Below are 24,178 nucleotides of genomic sequence, written 5' to 3' on the forward strand. Positions count from 1 at the left end.
TTTCTTGTCCCTGTTTTTCTGGGGCTCGGGGGGAGGGTGCTGAGATAAGCATGTGGTTTAATCTGCCATGAGTAATCTGTTTTCCTGATCTTCTATTCTTGCTTATTTGCTGTGATATTCTTCCCAAATCACTCTCAGCCCAGTAGTTACCTGTCCTTTTCTATTGCTTGCATTCTCTTCTTTGGGTTCAGCTTTTCATGTTATTGGTTCTTTAAGACAAAATGGATGTAGACATGGGCTCTGCTACTTATTTTTTATAAGTTGGAGAGTTTCCAGCTAGACCTTTCCCGAATAGGATTTTGATCAGCTCTGTGTGGACCAGTGTGGTGAGTTGATTGGCAAATTTTCTCTAAGAGAATAAGGGCATTGCTGGGAGTTTTCTATTATATTGAGGACATTTCAGATGCCAGAATAAAGAAGACTTATCTTAGGAGCTCACTTCTCTCTCTGGAGAAGCCTTCACTTTCCCTAAACATTTGTTCAGAATTTTGCCCTGGTATAAAAGCTGCCCATGCTCCTGAGGTGAGTGTGGGGCAGGGGCAGATCAGACTCCTCCCCACTTTGGGCCCCACTGCATTTGCTGACTCTGAGCTCAGAGCTCCATCAATGGCTCTCCTCTTCTGCATTCCAGGCAGGGTTTTTATACTGTGGGTTTCTCTGCCTCTGTAATCTGGAGCTGCTCCCTCCCTGTCTGCCTTCTCCCAGAAGTCTTTAAAACCTCTTTCTCTTCCCATCCTTGCTATTGTTCAGGGGTTTTCCCTTTTATACAACTGTATTCTTATTTTACTGGGCTCTCATGAGCAATGGGAGGCAGATGTGTATGGACACCTGTGTATACCTTTTTTTTTTTTTTTCTTGCTTGGTCTGGTGCATAGCTTTTATCCTTGTAATGACCTTTATCATCACTACAGGATGGCTTTTTCCCCACCTCTTTCTGGAAGCTTTTCAGTCTTCTGTTGCCTGTTAGTATTCTGAAATTTTATGATGTTTCTTGATGAAGTTCTGTTCTTAACCTATTTGTTGGACTTTTTTAATCTGAAGATTTATGTCTTTGAGTTTAAGAAAAATAGTTGGATTTCATTTCTTTTTTGTCTCTTTGTTTTTACATAATATGACTTTATTCATATGAAATGTCCAAAATAGACAAATTCATAACAACAAAGTGAATTTTTGGTTGCTGGGGGCCAAAAGTTGGGGCAGTGATCTTCTGTTTTCTCTTAAACTCTCATTGGGATTTAGACTTCCCTATCTGTTCTATGCCTTTTTTTTTTTTTTTTTTTTTTTTTAAACTTTCTAGGAAATTGCCTCAGCTTGCTTTATTTTCAAGCACTGCTACTGAAATTTTTATTTCTAGTTCTTTTTTAAAAGTACATTCTTACTCTACCACCCTATTTTGTTTTTTATTTTATGCAAGTTTTAAAGGTTACTTTACATTTACAGTTACTACAAAATCTTGGCTGTATTCCCCATGTTGTACAATACATCCTTGAGCCTGTCTTACAGCCAGTAGTTTGTACCTCCCACTCTTCCACCCCTATATTGCCCCTCCCCCTCCCCACTGGTAACCACTAGTTTGTTCTCTTATCTGTGAGTCTGCTGCTTTTTTGTTATATTCACTAGTTTGTTGTATTTTTTTAGATTGCACATATACGTGATATCATACAGTATTTGTCTCTCTGAGTTATTTCACTTAGGCTAATGCCCTCCAAGTCCATCGATATTGATGTAAATGGCAAAAATTCATTTGTTTTTATGACTGAGTAGTATTCCACTGTGTGTGTGTGTATACACACACACACACAGCACATCTTCTTTATCCATTCATCTGTTGATGGACACTTAGGTTGCTTCCATTGTAAATAATGCTGTTATGAACACTGGGGTGCATATACCTTTTCGAATTAGTGTTTTTGTTTCTTTTGGATACATACTCAGGAATGGAATTGCTGGGTTATATAGTCATTTTATTTTTAAATTTTTTGAGAAACTCTGTATGGTTTTCTACAGTGGTTGTACCAATTTACATTTCCCACCAGCAGTGTTCCCTTTTCTCTACATCCTCGCCTCTACATCCTAACATTTGTTATTTGTGTTCTTTCTGATGATAGCCATTCTTACAGGTGTGAGGTAAAATCTCATTGTGGTTTTGATTTGCATTTCCCTGTTGATTAGCAGTGTTGAACATCTTTTCATGTGCCTATTGGCTATCTGCATTTTTCTTTGGAAAATATGTCTATTCGGTTCTTCTGCCCATTTTTTAATCTGGGTTTGGTTTTTTTTAATGTTGAGTTGTATAAGCTGTTTATATATGTTGGATATTAACCTCTTATTGGTCATATCATTTACAAATATCTTCTCCCATTCAGTAGGCTGTCTTTCATTTTACTGATGGTTTCCTTTGCTGTGCAAAAAGCTGTTAAGTTTAGGTCCCACTTGTTTATTTTTGCTTTTATTTCCTTTAGGAGATGGATCAAAAAAAATATTGCTATGATTTTTTTGTCCAAGAGTGTTCTCACTAGCATCCTATTCTTGTTTCATGAGTGTAAGTTCTTCTTACCTCTGTGAAGGTAATGAAGTTTTCATTTGTCATTTTATTTTTCTGTTCAAATAGACTTTTGTATTTGTTATCTTGGTCTGACTTTTTAAATTAGATTTCTTCAAATATATTAAAGTTAGTAAAAAGCTGCTTGAAATTCATGCACGGAAGTGGGACTTGTCACTTGTGGCCTTTGCTGAAGGGGAACCTTGCCATGGTATTGTTTGAGGAACCTTTAATGTAAATATCTTTAGTCTTGTCTTTGTTCTGGTCAGAGTCCATAAAGAAGGCTCTTACAGTTAGCTGCCTGAAGAGAGTATAAGCCTAGTGAGAGAAGAACACTGAATGCAAAAGATGATGGGTCTCAAGCTTTAGTATATAAAACTTGATTAAATCCTGTGCTGCTTGCTATCAGTTTTAATCTCTGCCTAACTTCCAAGAGGTACAGGGGTGACTACATGGAATGTGAAAAGAATCTGGAGGTCAAATTCCTTCTTAAACTGAGTTTCAGGCATCTCTATTTTAAGTCCCACTTGTACCCCCAATTATAGAGATTTTTGGTGCCACCAATTTGAGTTTTTTGAGAGGTTCTATGAAATCATGTTGATTCCATTTTCTACACTGTGTCTGATCATTCAGTTTTTCTAGGCTCTGAATTATTCTTTTTTTTTTTTTTTTTTTTTTTTTGCGGTTCGCGGACCTCTCACTGTTGTGGCCTCTCCCGTCGCGGAGCGCAGGCTCCGGACGCGCAGGCTCAGCGGCCATGGCTCACGGGCCCAGCCCCTCCGTGGCACGTGGGATCTTCCCGGATCGGGGCACGAACCCGTGTCCCCTGCATCGGCAGGCAGACTCTCAACCACTGCGCCACCAGGGAAGCCCTGAATTATTCTTTTATTCTAGGTTCCAAACTTTGTTACTATCATATCCTTTTTTTCTCCTTGTTCTTGATGGCTGCAAGAGCCTTCTGAAAATTTTGTTTACTTTTGCATTTTAATATTTCAGGAGGGAGCAGATGTGAATGTATGTGTTCAGTCTGACATAGTTAACCTGGAAGTCTTTTTCTTATCCATATATAACAATTCTTTCAAAATTATGAAGACTAACCCTTTGTCATGAGTTCTAAGGTTTCTTTTTATTGTCCATCACTTCTCTATTTAAGTTTTTTCTGCTGTGTAGACATCCTTTAACTGTATGTAGTCGTTTTTCCCAATCATTATCCTTATGATTTCTAGATTTTTTTTAAAGCGTCTCCCTCACATTGAAGTTAAACAGATAAAGCATAAAACGTTAGTTCTTCTGAATCCTCATTGTGCAGTGGTGAAGAGTTTCTAACTTTATTAGCGAAAAACTGAATACATCTCAGATGTCCAACAACAAGGGCTAGTTGATTAAATTATGTTTATACAAAGGAGTACTTAACAGCTGTAAAAAGGGGATGAGGAATTTTTTATGTACTGCTATAGAATTATCATTGGAATATATGAAGTAAAAAACAAAACAAGAATGTTTAGAATGCTACCTTTTTTATAGTAGAATGGAATATGAATACAATTATATTTGCTTTTTCAAAAGGGAATGATAAAAGAATAAGCTGAAAAGTAATAGTTTTAGAGGAAGGGAAGAAGTATATGGATCGGGAGGTATTGGTATGAGACATCTGGGATTATTCCTTGATTGTACCTAGGTTTAACTTAGGAATCATGTATCTGTTTCATATACTAAATGTTAAAGTTAAAAAGTAGAATTAAGAAAAAATTCAAACTAACTACTAAACAGTCAAGTTAGTGATATACCCATGCAGAGAAAAGCAGTTCAGTCAGATTAGGTCACTTGAAGTACATTGCTTTAGGTATCATCTTTTAGTCCTACAGGTGCTCATATAATTGCCCAGTTTTCGAAAAAAGTTCTTGATGAAGATATTTCTATTTTTTCTGGATCGGGAATGTTTCCTGCGGTTAAAGGAGCTTTTACTTCGGTGTGTCGTCAAATATATGGTACATGTGAAGGCTTGCAGGTTTTAATTCCTTATAGTTTGCATGAATCTATAGCAAAGGCATGGAAGAAGGTAAGTATTTTTCAAACTTTTTCTTCTCCTCAAATCTTTATTTCAAATATGGTCACTATTGTAATATCATACTACAGTTAAAATATTTTACTGGAGCAAATATGACTTCTTTAGCACCACAGTAGTCCAGGGAACATAGTGCTTTCTTATTTGGCACAACATGACTTCAGTATCTCCTCTCCCCATAGCACAAAGCTCTACGACCTAACTGAGCACTACAGAGTCTTTTCTTCTGAAAGGAGGGCCTTTGAATAAATTGCCTCTGCATAGACTGACGCTTTGGAAGTTATTACTGAGCAATTTTTACAGATAGCTGGGTTTTTGTTGCATACACTGGAGATCATAATGTAGCAACAGTTAAATATAGTATATTTGACATATATGTCAATATCTTCCCCCCACCCCATTTATATGCTTCATTTATGAAATACATTATAGTTAAGAATCAAATAACTTAAAATTTGCAGGTAATTTAATTTTTAATTACATTGAGTCAAATATAAAAATGTTGCATGAGAGCTTATGAATAACACTATCAGTAAAAAAAAAAAAAATGTAAATTTGTTATATTTTAGACAAGTTTGCTATCAGAAAGAATTCCTACTCCAATACAGGGTTCTGATTCTGTTTCTTCGATAAGCCAGGAATCCCAGAACATGTAAGTAAATCTGTTTTTTCACATTTGCTGAAATAATTTCAAAATGAGAAATGTAATAGAATACTGTGGCAAAAACATAGGAAGCTAGATGTATATATATAATATATAGGTTCAAGGAAGAGTACACCTAGGAGGAACTTTAGCAATCATATATACTTGTACCTTTTAAAAGAAAAAAAAAATAGCAATATTTATTATACTTCAACCTGTATTTACATTTTGGGTTAGGAAATGTGACATGTTGTAGTGTTTCCACAAAACTTGGAGAATTATCAAATACTAAAATTGGAAATTCAGTAGAAGTAGAATGTTTTCAAATGCCAGTGAAGTCCATTTACATTTAAACTATAACTTTCCAAAATGTGTGGGGTACATTTTAGTTAGATTTTGGCATTGGATAATTATTTAAATCAGTATTTGTAGTAATTTTTTAAATTAGATGTTTCCATGTTGTTTTCACAAATATCAGTAGGATATGGAATCAGATTAATAGGGAATATATATATATATATTTTTTAAATTAAGATCTGGTGATGTATTCCTGGAGTCTCTTTAATTGAGTGTTGGCGTAATCTACAAAGATAATTAGAACTTTAAGAGATGTTTAGTTAAGAGAAATTTAAAAAGTCACTATTTTTCTTTAGGTAGGCATAGTTTAACTCAAAAACAAACAAAAAAGTCAAAGCCTTTTACATTTCCTTAATGATGTAATCGTTCAACAAATAGTTAATTTTCTAAAAATCAGTTATAGCTTTTTTTTCTGGTATAGTTGTGAAACTTAAATCAACTGCCATCTTTTTCTTTGCATGAGGGGTTGAGTAAAAATGTTGCTGCAATTCATTTTTCAGGTAATTTCTAGATCTGTTTTCTTTGATCTATGATTTATCGTTTTCATTCATGGTTCATTTTCTACTCATTCATTCAGCGATTTATTGGACCAAGTACTTTGCTGAGTTCTGAGTATACCTATATACCTTAGAGAACTTATTGTGTAGTGTAAAAAACAAATAAGTTAATACAGTGCGGCAATGTAGCATGCTAAATTTATGATAGGGGTCATTCGGGGTCCTTTGGGAGCTAACTTGGGGAAATCTTTCCCCAAGTTGTTATTAAACGAAGTTAAAACGGATACATGGATATAGGGGTCATTCGGGGGGGTCCTTTGGGAGCTAACTTGGGGAAATTCCCCAAGTTGTTGTTATTAAACGAAGTTAAAACGGATACATGGATATTAACTGTCTAAAAAGGGGAGAACATTACTTCGGGTAGAAGAGATAGTGTGGTCAACAGACTAGCAGTGAGAGGGAACATACTCAATGTATTTAACACGTTTTACTGTCAGTAATATTTTTAGATTCTGATGTTAGAGTCTGAGGGAACTAGTAAATTATATGTCACTCCTTCTCTCCTGTGTTGTGAACCAATGAATAGAAATAAAGAAGTCAAGGAAATCAAAACACTGAATAACATAGGCTTCCCAAGATCAGAAGAATTAGACAGATTTACCCTTCTTTCACTATCAGCAGTGGATAGGCTTCCATCACCCCCAGAGGCAGAGCTTACAAAGATCAAACTTAACTACGTAGTAGAACCAAGCAGACTGTATGCTTCCTACAGGTAGCTGGGTCACAAAGAAGTGGTGGACTAGGGGAGAGGCATTGCCTAGCCAATCATGCCTAGGTCATCCTACAAATCTCCTGAGTCCCTTCTTCGGTGGGGAGGAGTGAGAGTGATTAGGTGGAGAGAGGCAAGCAGTGTTGAACTGGGGAATGTGCTCCATGTGTAAACTTGATGCTAGAGGAAAAGGAGGTTCCTTCAGTATTTGATATTACTGTCTTAGAAACAAAGGTTTAAGAGCTTTTGATAAAATAGAACTGTTTTCATTTTTGTCATCAGAATCAAATGATCTCATGGAGTTGTTGAGTATCTTTTGCATTGATTGAAAAGTTGGTATGAGATGGGCATTATTTGTTCCATTGTAGTTTGGTAAAACTTGAGCATAAAATCATTTTGGCCAGTTAACTAGACTAGCTTGTCTCCAGCATGTAGCATGTGCTTGATAGCTTGGTTGAATTAGTGAATGAATAACACTTCTTCTACCACCAGGCACTAGTTTCTAAATAAGGACAGTGATGATAAGACTGAGATCTTAGTCTTACTGAGTAGGGTAAAATGAAGAGTAAGTTGTTAAAATCTATATTTTTGAGCCTCTGACAGACTGATGTTAGGCATTTTGATCTTATTCCTCTACCACCAGGCACTAGTTTCTAAATAAGGACAGTGATAAGACTGAGATCTTAGTCTTACTGAGTAGGGTAAAATGAAGAGTAAGTTGTTAAAATCTATATTTTTGAGCCTCTGACAGACTGATGTTAGGCATTTTGATCTTATTTTCTGACAGTATATGTTGGAGATTTCCTCTCCATCCTTTCATTTATTGGTGCTTACAATACTATAGAGAAGATAGAAGCTGCTGTGTAGTCATCATAGGGTATGTCTTAAATCTAGACTTTGAAATGCAACCCCGGATGAAATTTCTATGAGGCTAGTTTGATATCGGTGATTGCAGTGACTGCAAATTACTTAGGGGCCATCTTTAGGGTGACTGTAGAGAAGAATGTAATCACAAACCAATGATGCCCAACCTGCCCCACCCAATTACCAAGGGACCTTTGGTAAAACTAGAGGTTGAAGTAACGGGGGAATCTTTGATCTGCAAAAACAGCCTATGATCCCAAAGAAATAAACACCTAAAACTTAATTGCCATGAGAGTGTCTATACTATACACTCTATAATATCTAACCATTCAAAAAATGGAGTTCTCATAAGCTAATAAAGCAGTGTGATCATTGCCTATTGTCCTGGGGGGAGGGTTCTCCAAGAGTGATAAATTCAGTAGCTTAGATCTTCCTTCTGTTTTGAAACATTGAGTGTCTTCAGTATAATTTGAAGAGAGAATTAAATGCTAGGTTAATAGGAGAAACGATAAACTAAAGTATATTAACTTTCCCAGAATCATGACACAACCTGTAAGTTTTTTGCCTGTGTTTTTACTTGCGGGGAGTCGGGGTAGACTTTTTAAAAACAATTTCTTTAATGGCTAATAGTTCATTCAAGGTTGTTATTTCTGCTTGAGTGACTTTTGCTATATTTTCTAAAAAACATGTTTTTAATCTTAATATTTACTTTTTTGGTGTTAATTTGTACAAAGTATTCTTGTGATGTTAAAAGAAATTCTTTAGCTCTAGTTATTTCTCATTTTTTGATTCTTAGCATTTTTTGCTGCCCCCCCACCAATTTATTTTCATTAGTTTATGCAAAGACCAGTTTTTGATTTTGCTAATGTTCTCTTTCCCTCTATCTTCTCTCCTTCCCTCACTTTAGTAGTACAGGAAAGCAAGTGAAAGGGGATTGAGAATGGATATTAAAAGAAGGAATCTACATCAGCCGTTCTAACTTTAATACATTTTGATATGTAGCACTTTCATTATTAAGCTCATAAATATTGAGAAATTTCTATCTTGATTTTACTCTTTAAATCCATGAAATATTTGGAATACATTTAAGTTTCCAAACATAGTTTGTTTTTTTTTTTTTACTACTATATTTTACTGTTGACTTCTAATTCATTTCTGTTCTTTTCAGAAAACATAGATTACATAATATGTATCCTTTTAGGTTGGTTGAGATTTTGTGTTGTAGTACAGGGTCAATCAAAACAAAAATCTGTCCTTGCTTGAAAAGACTATTTTATGTTTTTTATTGGAAGTAGAGAGATTCTAAGTTTTTAATATTTCCACCAATATTTTTTTGTCTGCATATGTATAGTCATTCACTATAAAAATTGATTTGTCCATTTCTCTTTGTAATTCTGGGGTTTTGTTTTACATACTTATATTTTATGCTATTAGGAACATAATTCACTGTTTCTTGGGAACTTTTTATTATACAGTATTTCATTACTGCTTTGCCTTAAGTTTTATCCTTATGTTACTAATATTGTTAAATATACTTGGCTTTAGTTAGTATTTGCAGAGTACATGAGTTAAGAATGTGTTTGATTGCAGATAGCTCAGTAAGGCTTTCTTTTTCTCATAAAGCAAGAAGTCTCATGGAATACTATCCAGGCATTGACTTACTGATGTGGTTTGAGACCCAGCCTCCTTTTCTTTTTCATTATTAATGTCTTTTAGGGGTTTTTTTGCCCTCAAGTTTGCACAGTGGCTAACCTCTAGACTCACAGCTGCTTTTGAAGAGGAAAAAGGTTGTAGAGACAAATGGCTTCTTTTCATGATGCTTTGTCTTTTATTTAGGAAAGAAATGTCTTCTCATTAACATTTTTTGTGAACATATTACTGGATTTGCTATATGGCCACTTCTTGCTGGATGGGAGTTGATGAAAAAGGAGTTTAGGTGGAGGTTGGGTCAGCCTGTTAACACAAAATATATTTTTCATCTCTTTATTTCCTATCATTCAGAGCAGTAAATTTTGAATTTTTTTTTTAAATTTTATTTATTTATTTATGGCTGTGTTGGGTCTTCGTTTTTGTGCGAGGGCTTTGTCTAGTTGTGGCAAGCGGGGGCCACTCTTCAACGCTGTGCGCGGGCCTCTCACTATCGCGGCCTCTCTTGTTGTGGAGCACAGGCTCCAGGCGTGCGGGCTCAGTAATTGTGGCTCACGGGCCCAGTTGCTCTGTGGCATGTGGGATCTTCCCAGACCAGGGCTCGAACCCATGTCCCCTGCATTGGCAGGCGGATTCTCAACCACTGCGCCACCAGGGAAGCCCTAAATTTTGAATTTTTATCCAGTCTGACAATCTCTATTTTTTTACTAGATGAGTTGAAGTTTTTTACATTTTTGCAATGCTGATATTTGGGGCTTATTTTCTTATTTTGTACTTTCTATTTTTATTCTATTTTCTTTGCTTTTCTCCCTTTATTGCCTTATCTTAGATCAATAAATTTTATCCTGTTTTTCCCTTGGTTTTGACTTTATAAGTCATTGTTCTGTTTCTTTTTTTAAGTGGTTGTTCCTAAATTCTCAATATACATATTTAACCATATATTTTTCTAAGAAAGTAAGAAGTAATTGGGTATTTATATTATGTTTTGAAAAGCATTATGGTGTTTAGCATACTTTGACCAGTTGCTGTTCCTCTAAATACTCCATGACTCTCTCTTGTTATAGTTATCCAGAATTTTGGTTTTATATTTTTTAATCACCTGATTTATTTCTTCACAGATATTAAATTTTTTGACATGTTTATTATTTTACGCCATTTGTTGAAACTTGTAGGCTGTTCTTTCTGATAAGTTCACTTTTTTCCATAATAAGTTTCTAAATATAGTTATCCTTTAATTGTTCTTAACGGTTTGAGGGTAGTAAACTGTCCTTATCTTTCTGTGTCTGATAGTAGCTATTCTCCTTCCAGCCCACACAAACCACCCCCACCCCATCCACAGCTTTTGAGGGCTCACATTCTCTCTCCTCCAAATGGTAGTTTATCTGGGTATAAAAGTTTTGATAGACAATCATTTCTTATTATTATTTGAGGCTTTACTCCTCTGTCTTCTAGAATAAGTAGTAACTGGTAAACCTGTTAGTATAATCACTTTTATTTTATAGGTCATATCTTTTCTCTCTCATAGCTTTTAATTTCTTTTTTGGGATGTTTGCTATTTCTGTGTGATTTAAGTTTATCCTGCTTGATACCTTTTATTTTTTTAATTTTTATTTTATTTTGGAGTATAGTTGATTAACTCCTGCTTGGTACTTTGAATGTTCTTTTGATTGATAGACTGGACTGGCATCTTTCTTCAAATCTAGAAAATTCTTAGTATTTTTCAAATATTTCTTCAATTCTCTTGAAGCTTTTACTAGATGTATTTGAAACCTTTTAGTATGTTCTGTCTCATCTGTTTTCTCAAACATTTATTATCTAGCTACCATTCAATTCAATAATTCTTTGTGGCTGAGAGTTTTCCCATTTGCTTTCTTTAATTAATTAATTAATTTGTTTTTGGCTGTGTTGGGTCTTCCTTGCTGCGCGCGGGCTTTCTCATTGCGGCGAGTGGGGGCTCCTCTTCGTTGTGGTGCACTGGCTTCTCATTGCGGTGGCTTCTCTTGTTGTGGAGCATGGGCTCTAGGTGTGCAGGCTTCAGTAGCTGTGGTATGCAGGCTCAGTAGTTGTGGCGCACGGGCTTAGTTGCCCTGCGGCATGTGAGATCTTCCCGGGCTAGGGCTCAAACCCGTGTCCCCTGCATTGGCAGGTGGATTCTTATCCACTGCACTACCAGGGAAGTCCCCCCATTTGCTTTTTAAGTGGGTTTTTAAACAAATACTTGCAAGATTTCCAATGGGTTTTTTTTTTTAATATCTACCTGTTTTTCATTTCTGCTTTTTGCTTCAGTTTTAATGGAAGATTAAAAAATTTCCTTTGAGTATCATAAATAAAGCTACTCATTATTTGTAAATTATTTCAGCTGGAATGGATTCATTTAACGAATGTTGATTCTACTGGCTCTTAGCTTTAGATGTCTTTTGAAGTTTGATTGCAAGTCCATTTAAAAATGAGTCTTTTTTTCCTTCACTACTTTCCTCCCTTCTGCCCTCCCTCATTTCCCCCAGTTTCTATTTCTATATTCCTTCTTCCCTGTCCAGCAGTTTTATGTTTTTTTCTTTTACCCCTGTGTTTTAAATAAACATTGTATTGGCATTTTGAAGCTCCTGTCGGTGATGATGAGGATATTGCATGTACTGTTAAAAGTTAGAAGATGAATTGATTATCTGCTCATTTCTAGAAATGAAGCTTTCTCTGTATCTTCAAGTCTCCCTAGGTTTATGGCTTGTCAAAAGCCCCAGTTTTAGTCAGTTTTATACATATATATTTTGTTTATATATTTTCTTTATGTATATAAATTATATATTTTAATTTTAGTTAGCATATATTATTTTTAGTAGTCTTACCCAGTCATGAATCTTAAGCAGTGAGCTTACCGCTGGTCATACATCTCATATGCAACTCTTTGAGTCCTTTGTATCCTATTGGAGCCAAATTTAGTTTCCATTGCTTGCATTTGTCTCAGAACTAGTCCTACTTCTTTGTCCAAGGGATATTTATTTTGTGTTTGAACATGGTTATATCTTTGGCCATTGCTGTGCAATCACTGATCGATATGTGTCAGCATGTACTGATTGTTCCTTTTCTGATCAGAAAAGTTCTGGATTTCAAATCTCTTACCAGTTTCAAAACATACTTCTGAAACTTCCTTGGGCAAAAAAAGGCACACTTTTCCATGCTCTGTTTCACTGTACCTATAAACATTTGATTTTGACCTATTTTAATATCCAGTTTTTTTTCTAGGCAAGTAGGAATATCCAGTAGGGTGGGCAGAAAATTTTCTCTTACTTCTGATACTTCAGATGAAGTGCTGATATCCTCTCCTGTGTTTCCAAATTGCTAGCTCTGACTCTCCTATTTACTGTGTGTCTTCTGAATGTTTCAAGTTGTTTTCTTTTTTTCTTTGGAGAATGTTACTGGCCTTTTAGAAGTATTTTGAGAAAAAATGTTATTCTCCAAAAGTAAGACTAAGAACCAATGAAAATAAAGATAAAATGCCTGATATGCTTTAGAAAGTCAGAAGACAGATACTCCTTAATGAAAAGAAAGTATAGAAATAATGGAGAGTTGGGGCTTGGGGAATCCAGGCACAGCAGAATTATAATAGGAAAACAGAATGAAATTAAGACCTGGTTGAGAGAATCTAGGTGTAATGAAAATGCTGACGTGCAGTTAATACTTGATTCATTTAGTGAAGGAAAATTATTGGATAGAAGAAATAAGAAAAACAACTCACTGTCAAGGAAACCATGATGTTTATCTTATTTTTAAACATTTGAGTACTTTGCAGCCAATGTGTACTTTATAAATTTAATTGTTAGTAGTATTAAGCTGGTTTTTTTTTTTTTCAGTTTTGAGTACAATAAAGATGTTCATACCTTTCTTTTTACCTGTTTCAGTATGGCTTGGGAGGAGATTTTGTTAGACGATTTACTAAATTTTGCTGCCACTCCCAAAGGACTACAACTTCTTCAAAGAACAGGTGCCATCAATGAATGTGTGACATTTATGTTCAACCAATACGCAAAAGAATTACAGGTGCGAATTACCATCTGCCACAGGCAAAAGTAACTTTCCTTTCTGTAAAAGCCATTAAGAACATTATCTGTTTCCTTTGTGTGAAAAGATTATTCAACCTCAATTAAAAAACCATATAGCATTAATGATATTTTTTCAGGAAAGCTTTAGAGAGTTGATGTTGGTATCTATGAGTATTTTACAGGCTGAAACAACTGGATGAAATTGAAAAACTCAGTTAATCTAGATGTTTTATAAATATATCAAACATCTGGGTATACTAAAACTCGGTGGAATTCCAGGAGAAAAACCTTTTGGGTCTAAGTGTATGTGTCATTGGGAGTTTAGGGTTCACATTTTGGAAGAAATAAATATATTTGTAGAGGGGTTTTGTTATTGGTACTGTTAAATAAAATTTACTATAAATTTAGCCCTTTATCAGACAGAGATCATTGAGGTATATTCATCATTTTGCTGTTACAGTAAATATTCCTAGACGTCAGGGCTTCTTAGGATCATAGATATACTTTTTTTTTTTTCCTTTTTTGCGGTATGCGGGCCTCTCACTGTTGTGGCCTCTCCCTTTGCGGAGCACAGGCTCCGGACGCGCAGGCTCAGCGGCCATGGCTCACGGGCCCAGCCGCTCCGCGGCATGTGGGATCCTCCCGGACCGGGGCACGAACCCGTGTTCCCTGCATCGGCAGGCGGACTCTCGACCGCTACGCCACCAGGGAAGCCCCATAGATATGCTTTTAAAAGTGTTTCCTTTATCTCTGGAAGCTATTGTTTCTTGATGTTCAGACTTCTTATTGTAGCCTAGCAGAAGGTGCTAGGGCCTCTTGGGGATCTTTTTTTTTTTTTTTTTTTTTTTTTTAATAGCACTAATTCCATTTGTGAGCGCACTCTACCTTCACAACCTAATAGCCTCCCAAAGGCTCCACTTCCTGCCATTACTTCCAGGGCTTAGGATTTCAACATAGGAATTTTGAGAGGAGATAGACATTCAAGTTATAGCAAATATAGAAGGTTTTCAGGCTTTTAGTTTACATAAATTGTGTTTTGATCTGCTGGTGAGTTTGAATTTCTCCTTGTGTACTAGTTAACCATTTGGGTTTCCCTTTTTTTTTCTTTCCATTTTTGAAAATATTCAAGCAACTGAAAGATATTTTTCTTTCTCATTCAGATTCTTGAGACCATGCAGACATAGCTTTTTACTGTTGTGATAATATACCTAGGACTAGATGTCATTTTTTTATATTCAAAAATTTTAAAACAATCTGGTCTTCTTTGTAATATACTGTTCGTTGTAATAGAAGGTATTGTTCCCTGGACATCAGTAACCTACAACCATATAATTTAGTACAATAGTTCAATGTTGATTTACAGCATTCAAGACATTTTTTGAACATTTAGGTTCTCAGTTATCTTGTAAGAAAGCAACTAGACTTAATTTTGCTGAAGAGAAATTGGAGATCCAGGCGGTTATAAATGATCTGCTTGTGTTCACACATGTAGTTATTGATGGCAGTAATACTAGAACTCAGATTAGTGTCAACAGTGTCTATGAAATCTAAGTCTTGTTTAGTGAAGCCCCTCTAGCTTCTCTGAAGTTTTCCTCTGCCTTTCCTTTTTAGTATTTAGTGTTGATCTGGAAGACCCCTGTGGCTACTGATATCTGAATCAGCAGTGTCCTTTGGGATAATTGATGAGTAAGGTGTTTTTTCCATTGTCATGGAAGAAGGCAAGTGGGAAAAAAGATAGACATTTATCTTGCTCTACTTCTGTGTTATCCCACTGAGGAACTAATGGATAATAAATTAAGGACAGTGGAAAATAAGAGTAATAAAAATGGAAAAGGAAGGGAAATTTATAAAGAGATGAGCAGCAAAAAATTTTAAGAAATAAACCTAATTCTTTCCCATGGTCTTTTAGTCCGCCCCTGCCTTTTTTTTTTTTTTTGCCCTTAACATGGAATGTATAGTTGATATTTTAAAAATTTGATAAAAAAATAGCCTTATCCTTTTAATGAAATGTTGAAAAATACAAATTCTAAATGGTTAGCTCTATTTAGAAGTCGAACACTTTGTCTAAGATCAGGCTGACCTATAAAGTCTGAGGAAAGAGGAATATTTTATAACCTCTTTGTTATTTTCTTATTCTGATTTCTGCTAAGAGATACTTCTGAATTGTACCATGAATACATGGGTGATATTCTTTGTGAAATAACAAATTATTTAAGGTTTTCTACAATGTTGTTTAGAAATCTGTATATTAAATGAGGATTGTGTGTGCGTGTGCATGTATATAACTTCCTTCTTTAGGGAAAGAAATCACGTTGCCTCTAAAACCGTCATTTTTAAGAAGATACCATTATTCTTTTTAAAGTTGTTTATTTGAAAGCCCAGTTAAAAAACTGGCAGTCAATACAGATTAATTAATGAGAATTTATTATCAAAGAACCAACCTAAAGAATAAAATAGTAAGATAACAGAAATTAGAATTGGAAGGAGTTTTCATCTGGTCCAAAGTCCCTTATTTTATATATAAAGAGACTTAGAGACATAGTGACCTGTTTAGGGTCATGAAGCAACGTAGTTTTAGGGCTGGTTCCAGAACCTAGATCTCTGAAACAAGATTATCAAAAATATTACATTAGTATTAACTCACTGATTGTTATAGTTGGAGTTTTTTCTGCTCTTGTTATCTTAGACTGTCCAGCATTTTAATAAAGAAATCAGTAACTCTACATGTAACATGTAAGTAAAATATTAGCATGCTGTGTTTTCCTGCTTCTCATTATTCCTTATTTATGATAGATCAGCAGGCATAAAAAGTTTGGCTATGGAGTTCTGGTTACACAAGTGGCATCAACAGCAGCAGGTGCAATAGCACTACAAAGTTCAGGTAAGTTCTTTAGAATTATAATTAAATATAATGAGCGAGTCTATACAAAATTTAACTGCCATGATCAAGTATCAGGTATTTCACTCTAAAGTTCTTTTTCCCAAGTTAGGCCTTAGGTAAAAGAATGTTATTGGGATTTCCTTTTTATCTTTTCTGTGAAATCCCACTAGGAATTTTTTTTTCTCTGTAAAAATATATATAAATTTTTTCTTTCTTCAGAACAATGGTGCATAATGACCTAAACTGAGATATATTTGATGGCTTTAAGAAGCCTTCATCTTATAAATGAAAAGTTTGTCATCCTCTCTTGGTATAATTGCATCTGATAGGATTTAATGCTCAGTTTCAGTGAATTATATATAAATAAAGATTTCCAGTCATAATAGTTATCACACATACATGCCATTTTCTTATTCCTTTTTCTCTTCCTTTCTTGAAAGATTCTCTCTCACCCACTTAATTTTCACCACTATTTTTGGAGTTTGTAGTTGGCATGTATTGAATATTATCTACTACAGATTGGATTTTTAAGACATTCTAACATTGGGAGATTTAACATATTGTATATTAAGGTTATCTGAATCCTGAACCAGAGACAAGATGTAATCTCTAATAGAGATGCTGTGATTATATTTAAGTCTTAGAAGTGAAGAATCATAACATCAGTGGTCACTATTGATTCTCTCCTCAAATGTAAATATTTTTCTGTAGTGTATCTTAAATATTTTTTGGCTGGACTAATTTGGAATACTTATGAAACACGTTTCTTGCAGAAGCTGTCCTAAGCTGAGCCACTTACGCTTTTACTTAAAATCCAATTTATTTATAGTACTGAGGGACACATTAATGGAAGCATTTGAAGACTGGATTCAATCCCAGATTTTATTGTTGCTCAAGTCATTAAGCTTCTAAACCTCATAGTATCTAACTTTTCTTGAGAGGATTAAATGCAGTTTTTCATAGGACAAAGGAAGGAAGACTAACACTTCTCGAGTTCCTCTGATGTCTTGGTACTATATTAGGACCTCTGTGTATATCATCCCATTTATACTTTATGGCAACCCTCAAATGCAACACTTTTTTCAGCTTTCAAATCGGGAACTGATGCTCTTAGAAGTCAAAAGATTCAAGGACATGTAACTAACAAGCTGGCAGATTTGTAACTTGAACACTGCTATTTTCGATTTCAGAGCCTATATGTTTTCCATTATACCAGAGGACCCTTTCTGCTCTAATGTGTTATTATGAACTTACTGATTTATGATTAGGTGTTCTGTTTTGCACCTTTCCATATGCTTTGATTCCTCATAAAGGAATTTGATAATTGGGCTTAATAATCACTTTCATTTAGATTTATAGTATCTGACTCAGGAGAATTTAAAGACTGTATAGAGTTGTATGAAGTGGAGAATTGTTCTAAGCATATGGAAATACAAAAAAATTGTTACACTAAAGAAAGGGAACACACGCTCTTTGGATGTTTACTTTACCTCCAGGATACCTCCTTCTTTGCACACATACACCCCAGCTTTCAGGCTGCATTTCACTATTAGCTTATTTGCTGAGTAACATGTAAACCTTATTTTTTTCCGGAAAGCATGCTCAGAAAGGTTAATGGCTAAAGGATAAAAACTGGGGCTCAAAATTCAGTCCTCTAGGGAAATAGTCTTTGAGAGTTTAGGCATTCCATAGTTATATGATAATGAGGCATCATAAACGTATATTAACAATAGCAGATATAATTTCTACCAAGGTTAGAGGTTATTTGTTATACAGGATACAAGTATGTCTTCTGTCAGTGTGGACCAGCCTTGTCAGAAGGATAATTATGTCTTTCCTCCATAATCCAAAGAAGTAGTATATTATAAATATGATGTAAAATTCTTCTTAGGGTTTATTAATGCACTTTTAACTGAATTATGGGCCAATCTGGAATGTGGAAGAGATGATGTTAGAGTAACCCATCCCAAATCTACTCCAGTGGACCCTATTGACCGAAGCTGTCAAAAGGTAAGAAATGATTTAACTAACAATGTATAGATTTGAAATATCTCTCTCAAATTACTTCATCCAGACCTTAATCTATATTCAGTTACAACCAGCAGCCTTTCCTAATTTTTTTCCCTTCTTTCTTTTATTTCTAAATTTTTATTTTTAAAATAAACTTAAAGACAAATACCTGTGTTCCCTGTGAATTGTCTTGCAGGGACGTTTTTCTTTTAGGATATTCCTACTATAATTTTTCTCAATTAATAAACAATACACACCAGACATATTAAAAAAGTAGAACAACAAATGCTGACTCAAAGGAAGTAGAAAAAGAACAAACCCAAATTTAATAGAAGGAAAGAAATAATAAAAATCAAAGCAGAAATAGAGACTAAGAAACCAATAGAAAAGATCAGTGAAACTAAGAGCTGGTTTTTTTTAAAAGATAAATAAAATCGATAAACCTTTAGCCAGACTTCTCAAGAAAAGAGAGGAGCCAAATAAATTGGAAATGAAAAGAAGTTACAGTCAATACCACAGAAATCATATTACTATGAACAATTATATGCCAATAAAGTGGACAACCTAGAAGAAATTGTATATTTCTAGGAATTTATCCATCTCCCAAGACTGAATCAGGAAGAAATACAAAATATGAACAGACAGATGAGCAGTAACAAAATTGAATCAATTTTTAAAAACTCCCAACAAACAAAAAGTCCAGGATCAGATGGCTTCACAGGTGAATTATACCAAACATTTAAAGAGTTAATGCTTTTCTTAAACTATTACAAGTTTGAGAGGAAGGAATGCATCAGAATTCAGTCTATGTGGCCAACATCACCCCGATTCCACAACAAAAGACTGAAAAAAATAAAAAATATGGCCAATATCACTGAATGTAATTGCAGAAATCCTCAATAAAATACTAGCGAATCAAATTCAACCATACATTAAAAGGATCATACACCATGATGAAATGGATTTATCCCAGGGATGCAGGGATGGTTCAGTATTTGCAAATCAGTTGTTGTGATATACCGCATTAACAATTGAAGAATAAAAATCATATGATCATCTCAATAGATACAGAAAAAGTGTTCGACAAAATTCAACATTCATTTATGAAACTCTCAACATTCACTGATCTATGAATGGATAAAGAAGATGTGGTATAGGTATAGAATGAAATATTCCTCAGCCATAGAATAGAATGAAATCTTGCCATTTATAACAACATGGATGGAACTAGAGAGAATTATGGTAAGTGAAATAAGTCAGATAGAGAAAGACAAATACCATATGATTTCACTTTTTTTTTTGGTATGGTAAGTTTTGGAATTTATTGTAAAATGAGATTTTTGTAACCAAAAAACTTATCTTTATGTTTAAGGTTTTTCCTATATGTTGCTTTATTCAAAAAATATTTTTGAAGTTAAAATTAATATGAAGAGTATTTGGTCAAATATGAACAACTACAGCAACAAGGCTGCACTGTCTATGAATGTGAATATGTGAAGAAAAACATCATTTACTAATTTGTAGAAGATAAAAAAGTTAACATGATTTTACTTATATGTGGAATCTAAAAAATGAAGCAAATGAACAAACATAACAGTCATAGATTCACAACAGACAGGTGGTTGCCAGAGGGAAGTGCGGTGGAGGAATGAGTGAAATAGGTGATGGAAATTAAGAGATACAAACTTTCAGTACAAAATACATGAGTCAGTGTGATTAAATGTATAGTGGTGAATATAGTCAATAATAGTGTAATATCTTTATAGTGGTAAAGGTGGTCAAAATATACAAAATCTCAGTTATAAGTAGTAGCGATGTAATGTACAATATGATTAATATAATTATCACTGCTTTATGTTATATGAAAATTGTTGAGTAAATCCTAAGTATTCTCATCACAAGGAAATTTTTTTTTCTATTTAATGTTGTATCTGTATGAGATGATGTTCACTAAACTTATGGTAATCATTTCCTGATGTATGTAAGTCAAATCATTATGCTGTACACCTTAAACTTATGTAGTGTTATATATCAATTATCTCAAACTGGAAGTAAAAAACAAAGCTGAAACAAAAACCAACCAACCAAAACTAAGAAAGCCTTGAGCACTTAGACTCGAATCTAATAGAAAATTGTCATGATTATTTGAAGGAGGGGGTGGGCAGAAGATGCTATAGAATATAGCATATAGTATATAGTAATGTGGCAAAAAAAAATTCTTAGGCACTCAGTGGTTTATTATAATTTAATGACTTTTATATTTAATATGTTCACCAATTTTCACTAAAATTAAATGCTTCCTGACTTTGACTTTATGGTGGCTTAGGAAGTTTTCATTCAAAGGGTGTCATAAAATTTTTTAAAAATCAGAATTTCTGCTTTCTGTAATAGTGGGCTAGTTTCCTCCAGGAGAAAACAGTTAAAACTCAGGAAAAATAAGCCAACTGGAATATCTAAAAATAGGCAAAAAACGGAGAGAAGTCAATATGTGGATGAAGAGAATGTTACTGCTAGAGATTCTGGGTTTAACAGATTTACACCTGAGGGCAAGTACCAGTTGATGTTCCACAGATAGAAATCCATACTGTAACAAGCCCGAAAAACCAGAACACAAAGTTTAGGGCTACACAACAACTGGAATATGGAAGAAGGGGAAGGAGAGGCACATATCAGGCCCTCCAAACTCTGTGTATGTACTCTGTCCAAATATGTGACTGTCCCTAAACTATGTACTTGAACTTAACAGATCTCACCTACCACAGGGGTCAGAATTTAGAATTTGAGTTCAGTCATGTTACTACTAAATTAAAATCAGCACTCCTTGGGGGGTATATAACAAAATCCAGCATCTCCACAGCATATCCTTACAATATATGGAATATAATCCAAAATTACTAGACATGAAGAATAAAAGAAATGTTGCTGGGAAGAGGCAACTGATAGAGCTTGACTGAAATGTAAAAGTTGGAATTATTTGCCAAGAATTTTAAAGCAGTTATCATAAATAGCATGTAAAAGAAAATATGCTTGTAATGAATGAACAAATTAGAAATCTTAGTACAGAAACTATATAAGAACCAGATTGACAATCTAGAACTAAAGTTATCTGAGATAACTTTCTAGGTGGGCTTAACATAAGGTTTAAAGATGACAGAAGAAATAATGTCATCTCAATTCAATGAACTTGAGATAAATCAATAGAAATTAGAGTCCGAAAAGCAGAGAAAAAAATTAGGAAAAAGTTGTGTTTTGTGAGACCTTATCAAAAGGATTAAGATATGTGTGATTGGAACACCAGGAATATGAGAGAATGGAGCAGAAAGTTTTTTGAGTAATAGCTGAAAACTTCCAAATTTATTGAAAGATGTAAGTTTATAGGTCAAAAAACTTAGTAAATCCCAAGGAAGAATATGCAAAGAAGGAAAATAAAAATACAAAGAAACCACAGAAAGGCTCACTGTAGATACGTAAACTGCTGAAAACTAAAGCTAAAGAGGAAATCTTGAAAGAAGGAATAGAAAGTCACACAGTACGTACGTACAGGGGAACAGCAGAAAACTTTGCTAGTATCTCATTAGAAACAGTGCATGCCAGAAGTCAATGAAACAACTTTAATGTGTTGGAAAGGGAAAAAAGTCCACCTAGATTTCTATATCCAGCAAAAATATTCTTAATAAAAGCAAAATAAATTTAAAAGCTAAGAAAATATTTTACAGGAAACCTGCATTTTAGATAAAACTAAAGGAATTTCTTTAGGTTGAAGGAAAATACCTGATACATATTTGGGTTTTTAGGATTAAAAGAAGAAATTTCAAATAGCTATATACTCACTCGCCTGTTGTCTTTCTCAATTTCTTGTAAGTACATGTGACTCTTTAAAAGAAAACTGATATATAGTTGGATTTATTTTCTACTTAAAAGGTAACATACGACAGCTATACCATACAGGACAAACAAATTATAAAATGTTATACAAATCTGTATGGGTACAGGATTCTTAGATTTTACATAAAGTGGTATAATACTAATTCTTAATTCCTAGGAAATATTTCTGATTCAAATTTAGGGTTACAGGGATTTTATTTAACTTCTTTGACTTTGAATTAGAAATGTCAATATAAACTAATAATTAACTTTTCTCCTTAAAAAAAATTGTACATTCCCCTAAACAATGTGCTGAAAAATCTAGAAATAACTCATTGTGGTAAACAGTCTGAGCATCCTGCTTGTAGATCTAGATATTATTCTTCCCTAGGGATTCTGTTTTCTTTTGCGATTTAATTTAATTGTCATTTAAATTTTAGGAAACAATGATGTAGCTTCAATATATAATAAGGTACATTTGAAAGTTTCAGTCCAGTTCCTCCCTCCTTCTCTCTATAGCTTTGCTTTTGCAGTATGATAGACAATAGCCCCATATAGCTATTTAAATTTAAAACTAAAGTTAAAAATTCAGCCTCAGTTACATTAATCATATCTTAAGTGCTCATCAGTAGTCATATGTAGCTAGTGACTATCATATTGTACAGCTCAGAACATAACATTTCCATCACCACAGAACATTTTATTGAACAGTCAGGACTACGGAGCAAGGGTGATACTGTTAAATAATGTATGAAGATTATTTGTTTTGTAACGAGTAATCTTAGCCTGGAAATAAAATACGATTAGTTTTGCTACCAATTTTTTGATTATATGTCTTTGGTCAAGTCACTTCACTTCTCTGGTCCTCAAGTTTTCTCATCTATTAAATGAGAGATTGAATTAACTATTCTTTTAATTACCTCAGTGTTCTGATTTTAGTGAAAATTCTTAATGTGTTTGATCCTCAGAATTTCTGAGTCTAGTGAACATTTTAAAATGACGAGAAGAAAACTTAGTAGTTACAAATAAGTGCAATTAATACAATACAAACTAAATATACAAGTATTGGCAGAATACAGACCTTCTAGAGGTAGACAGACTTAATTGGAAAGCCTTCTAGAAAGAATGTGGCAAACATTTGAAAGCCTAATGAAGTAGGATAATGAGTAAGTGGGAGGGCAAGAGGGAGCTCATTAGTAGGTTAAGAGAGGTTTGTATATGTGGCAGTCACTTGAAGGAGACCACAGGCAGATTTGATTAACTGCAGTGGTGACTTCAAGCTGAAGAAACTTAACGGGAGAATTGAGGCTTTTGAAACTGAAGAGAAGAAAGGTGTCAATTAGTAAATAAAGTGCATTGAAAGTCATGCTAAGGAGTTTAGATCTGATGTTTAGTAATGGACAACCACTGCATGCTTCTGCATAGGGGATCCAAAGAATGAACTGTGCTGGAGAAAAATATTCAGATTCTTGTCGATAAGACAAGAGCAGGAGCTTAAAAATTTTACGGAGAGATTAACTTGGTAAGATTGAACCAGAAAATGAGCTGGTTTTGATAGGAAAAGCCATGGCTTTTTCTAATAACTATATTTAGATTACTTGAATTTCCAGTGAATGTAGTTAAAGGATAAAGATAGCCTTGTGACCTGAGTGCTATAATGTATAGAATTTATTATTATCTTGCTCCAGAGCCCCAAAGTATTTTTCTTATGTTTTCTTATGCATCAGATATAACAGTGCAAAGAATGAGAATGAATGGCTTATTTCATTTTTTGTCAGAACCTAACTTTCAAGAGATATGTAATATTTTTAAGCATTTTCTAGTTCTCATTTATGTTTTGTTACAGTTATGTATTGTTAGTACATGGATTATTGTTGACATTAACTATTTTGTACTTATTATAGATGCATATATTTCAGTTATATGGATTGATTAGGCTTATTTTTAAAATTGCCCTTCACATTAATGACTCTTCTGTGAATGTGGTTTAAAAAAAAATGAA

General features: G+C 34.2%; 1 protein-coding gene across 1 annotated transcript in view; it reads left to right on the forward strand.

Moving 5' to 3' along the window:
• The window catches only part of TBC1D32 (TBC1 domain family member 32), a 229,217-nt gene that overhangs the window by 60,360 nt on the left and 144,679 nt on the right, over positions 1–24,178 (forward strand). Inside the window, exons 17-21 of the mRNA XM_007116575.3 lie at positions 4,400–4,601; positions 5,177–5,259; positions 13,281–13,419; positions 16,215–16,302; positions 18,194–18,312. Coding sequence (XP_007116637.2) covers positions 4,400–4,601; positions 5,177–5,259; positions 13,281–13,419; positions 16,215–16,302; positions 18,194–18,312 — 631 coding nt within the window. The remainder of the gene's footprint in view (positions 1–4,399; positions 4,602–5,176; positions 5,260–13,280; positions 13,420–16,214; positions 16,303–18,193; positions 18,313–24,178) is intronic.

The sequence above is a fragment of the Physeter macrocephalus genome, chromosome 10 (genome assembly GCF_002837175.3).
Source record: "Physeter macrocephalus isolate SW-GA chromosome 10, ASM283717v5, whole genome shotgun sequence".
NCBI classification, from domain to species: Eukaryota; Metazoa; Chordata; class Mammalia; order Artiodactyla; family Physeteridae; genus Physeter; species Physeter macrocephalus.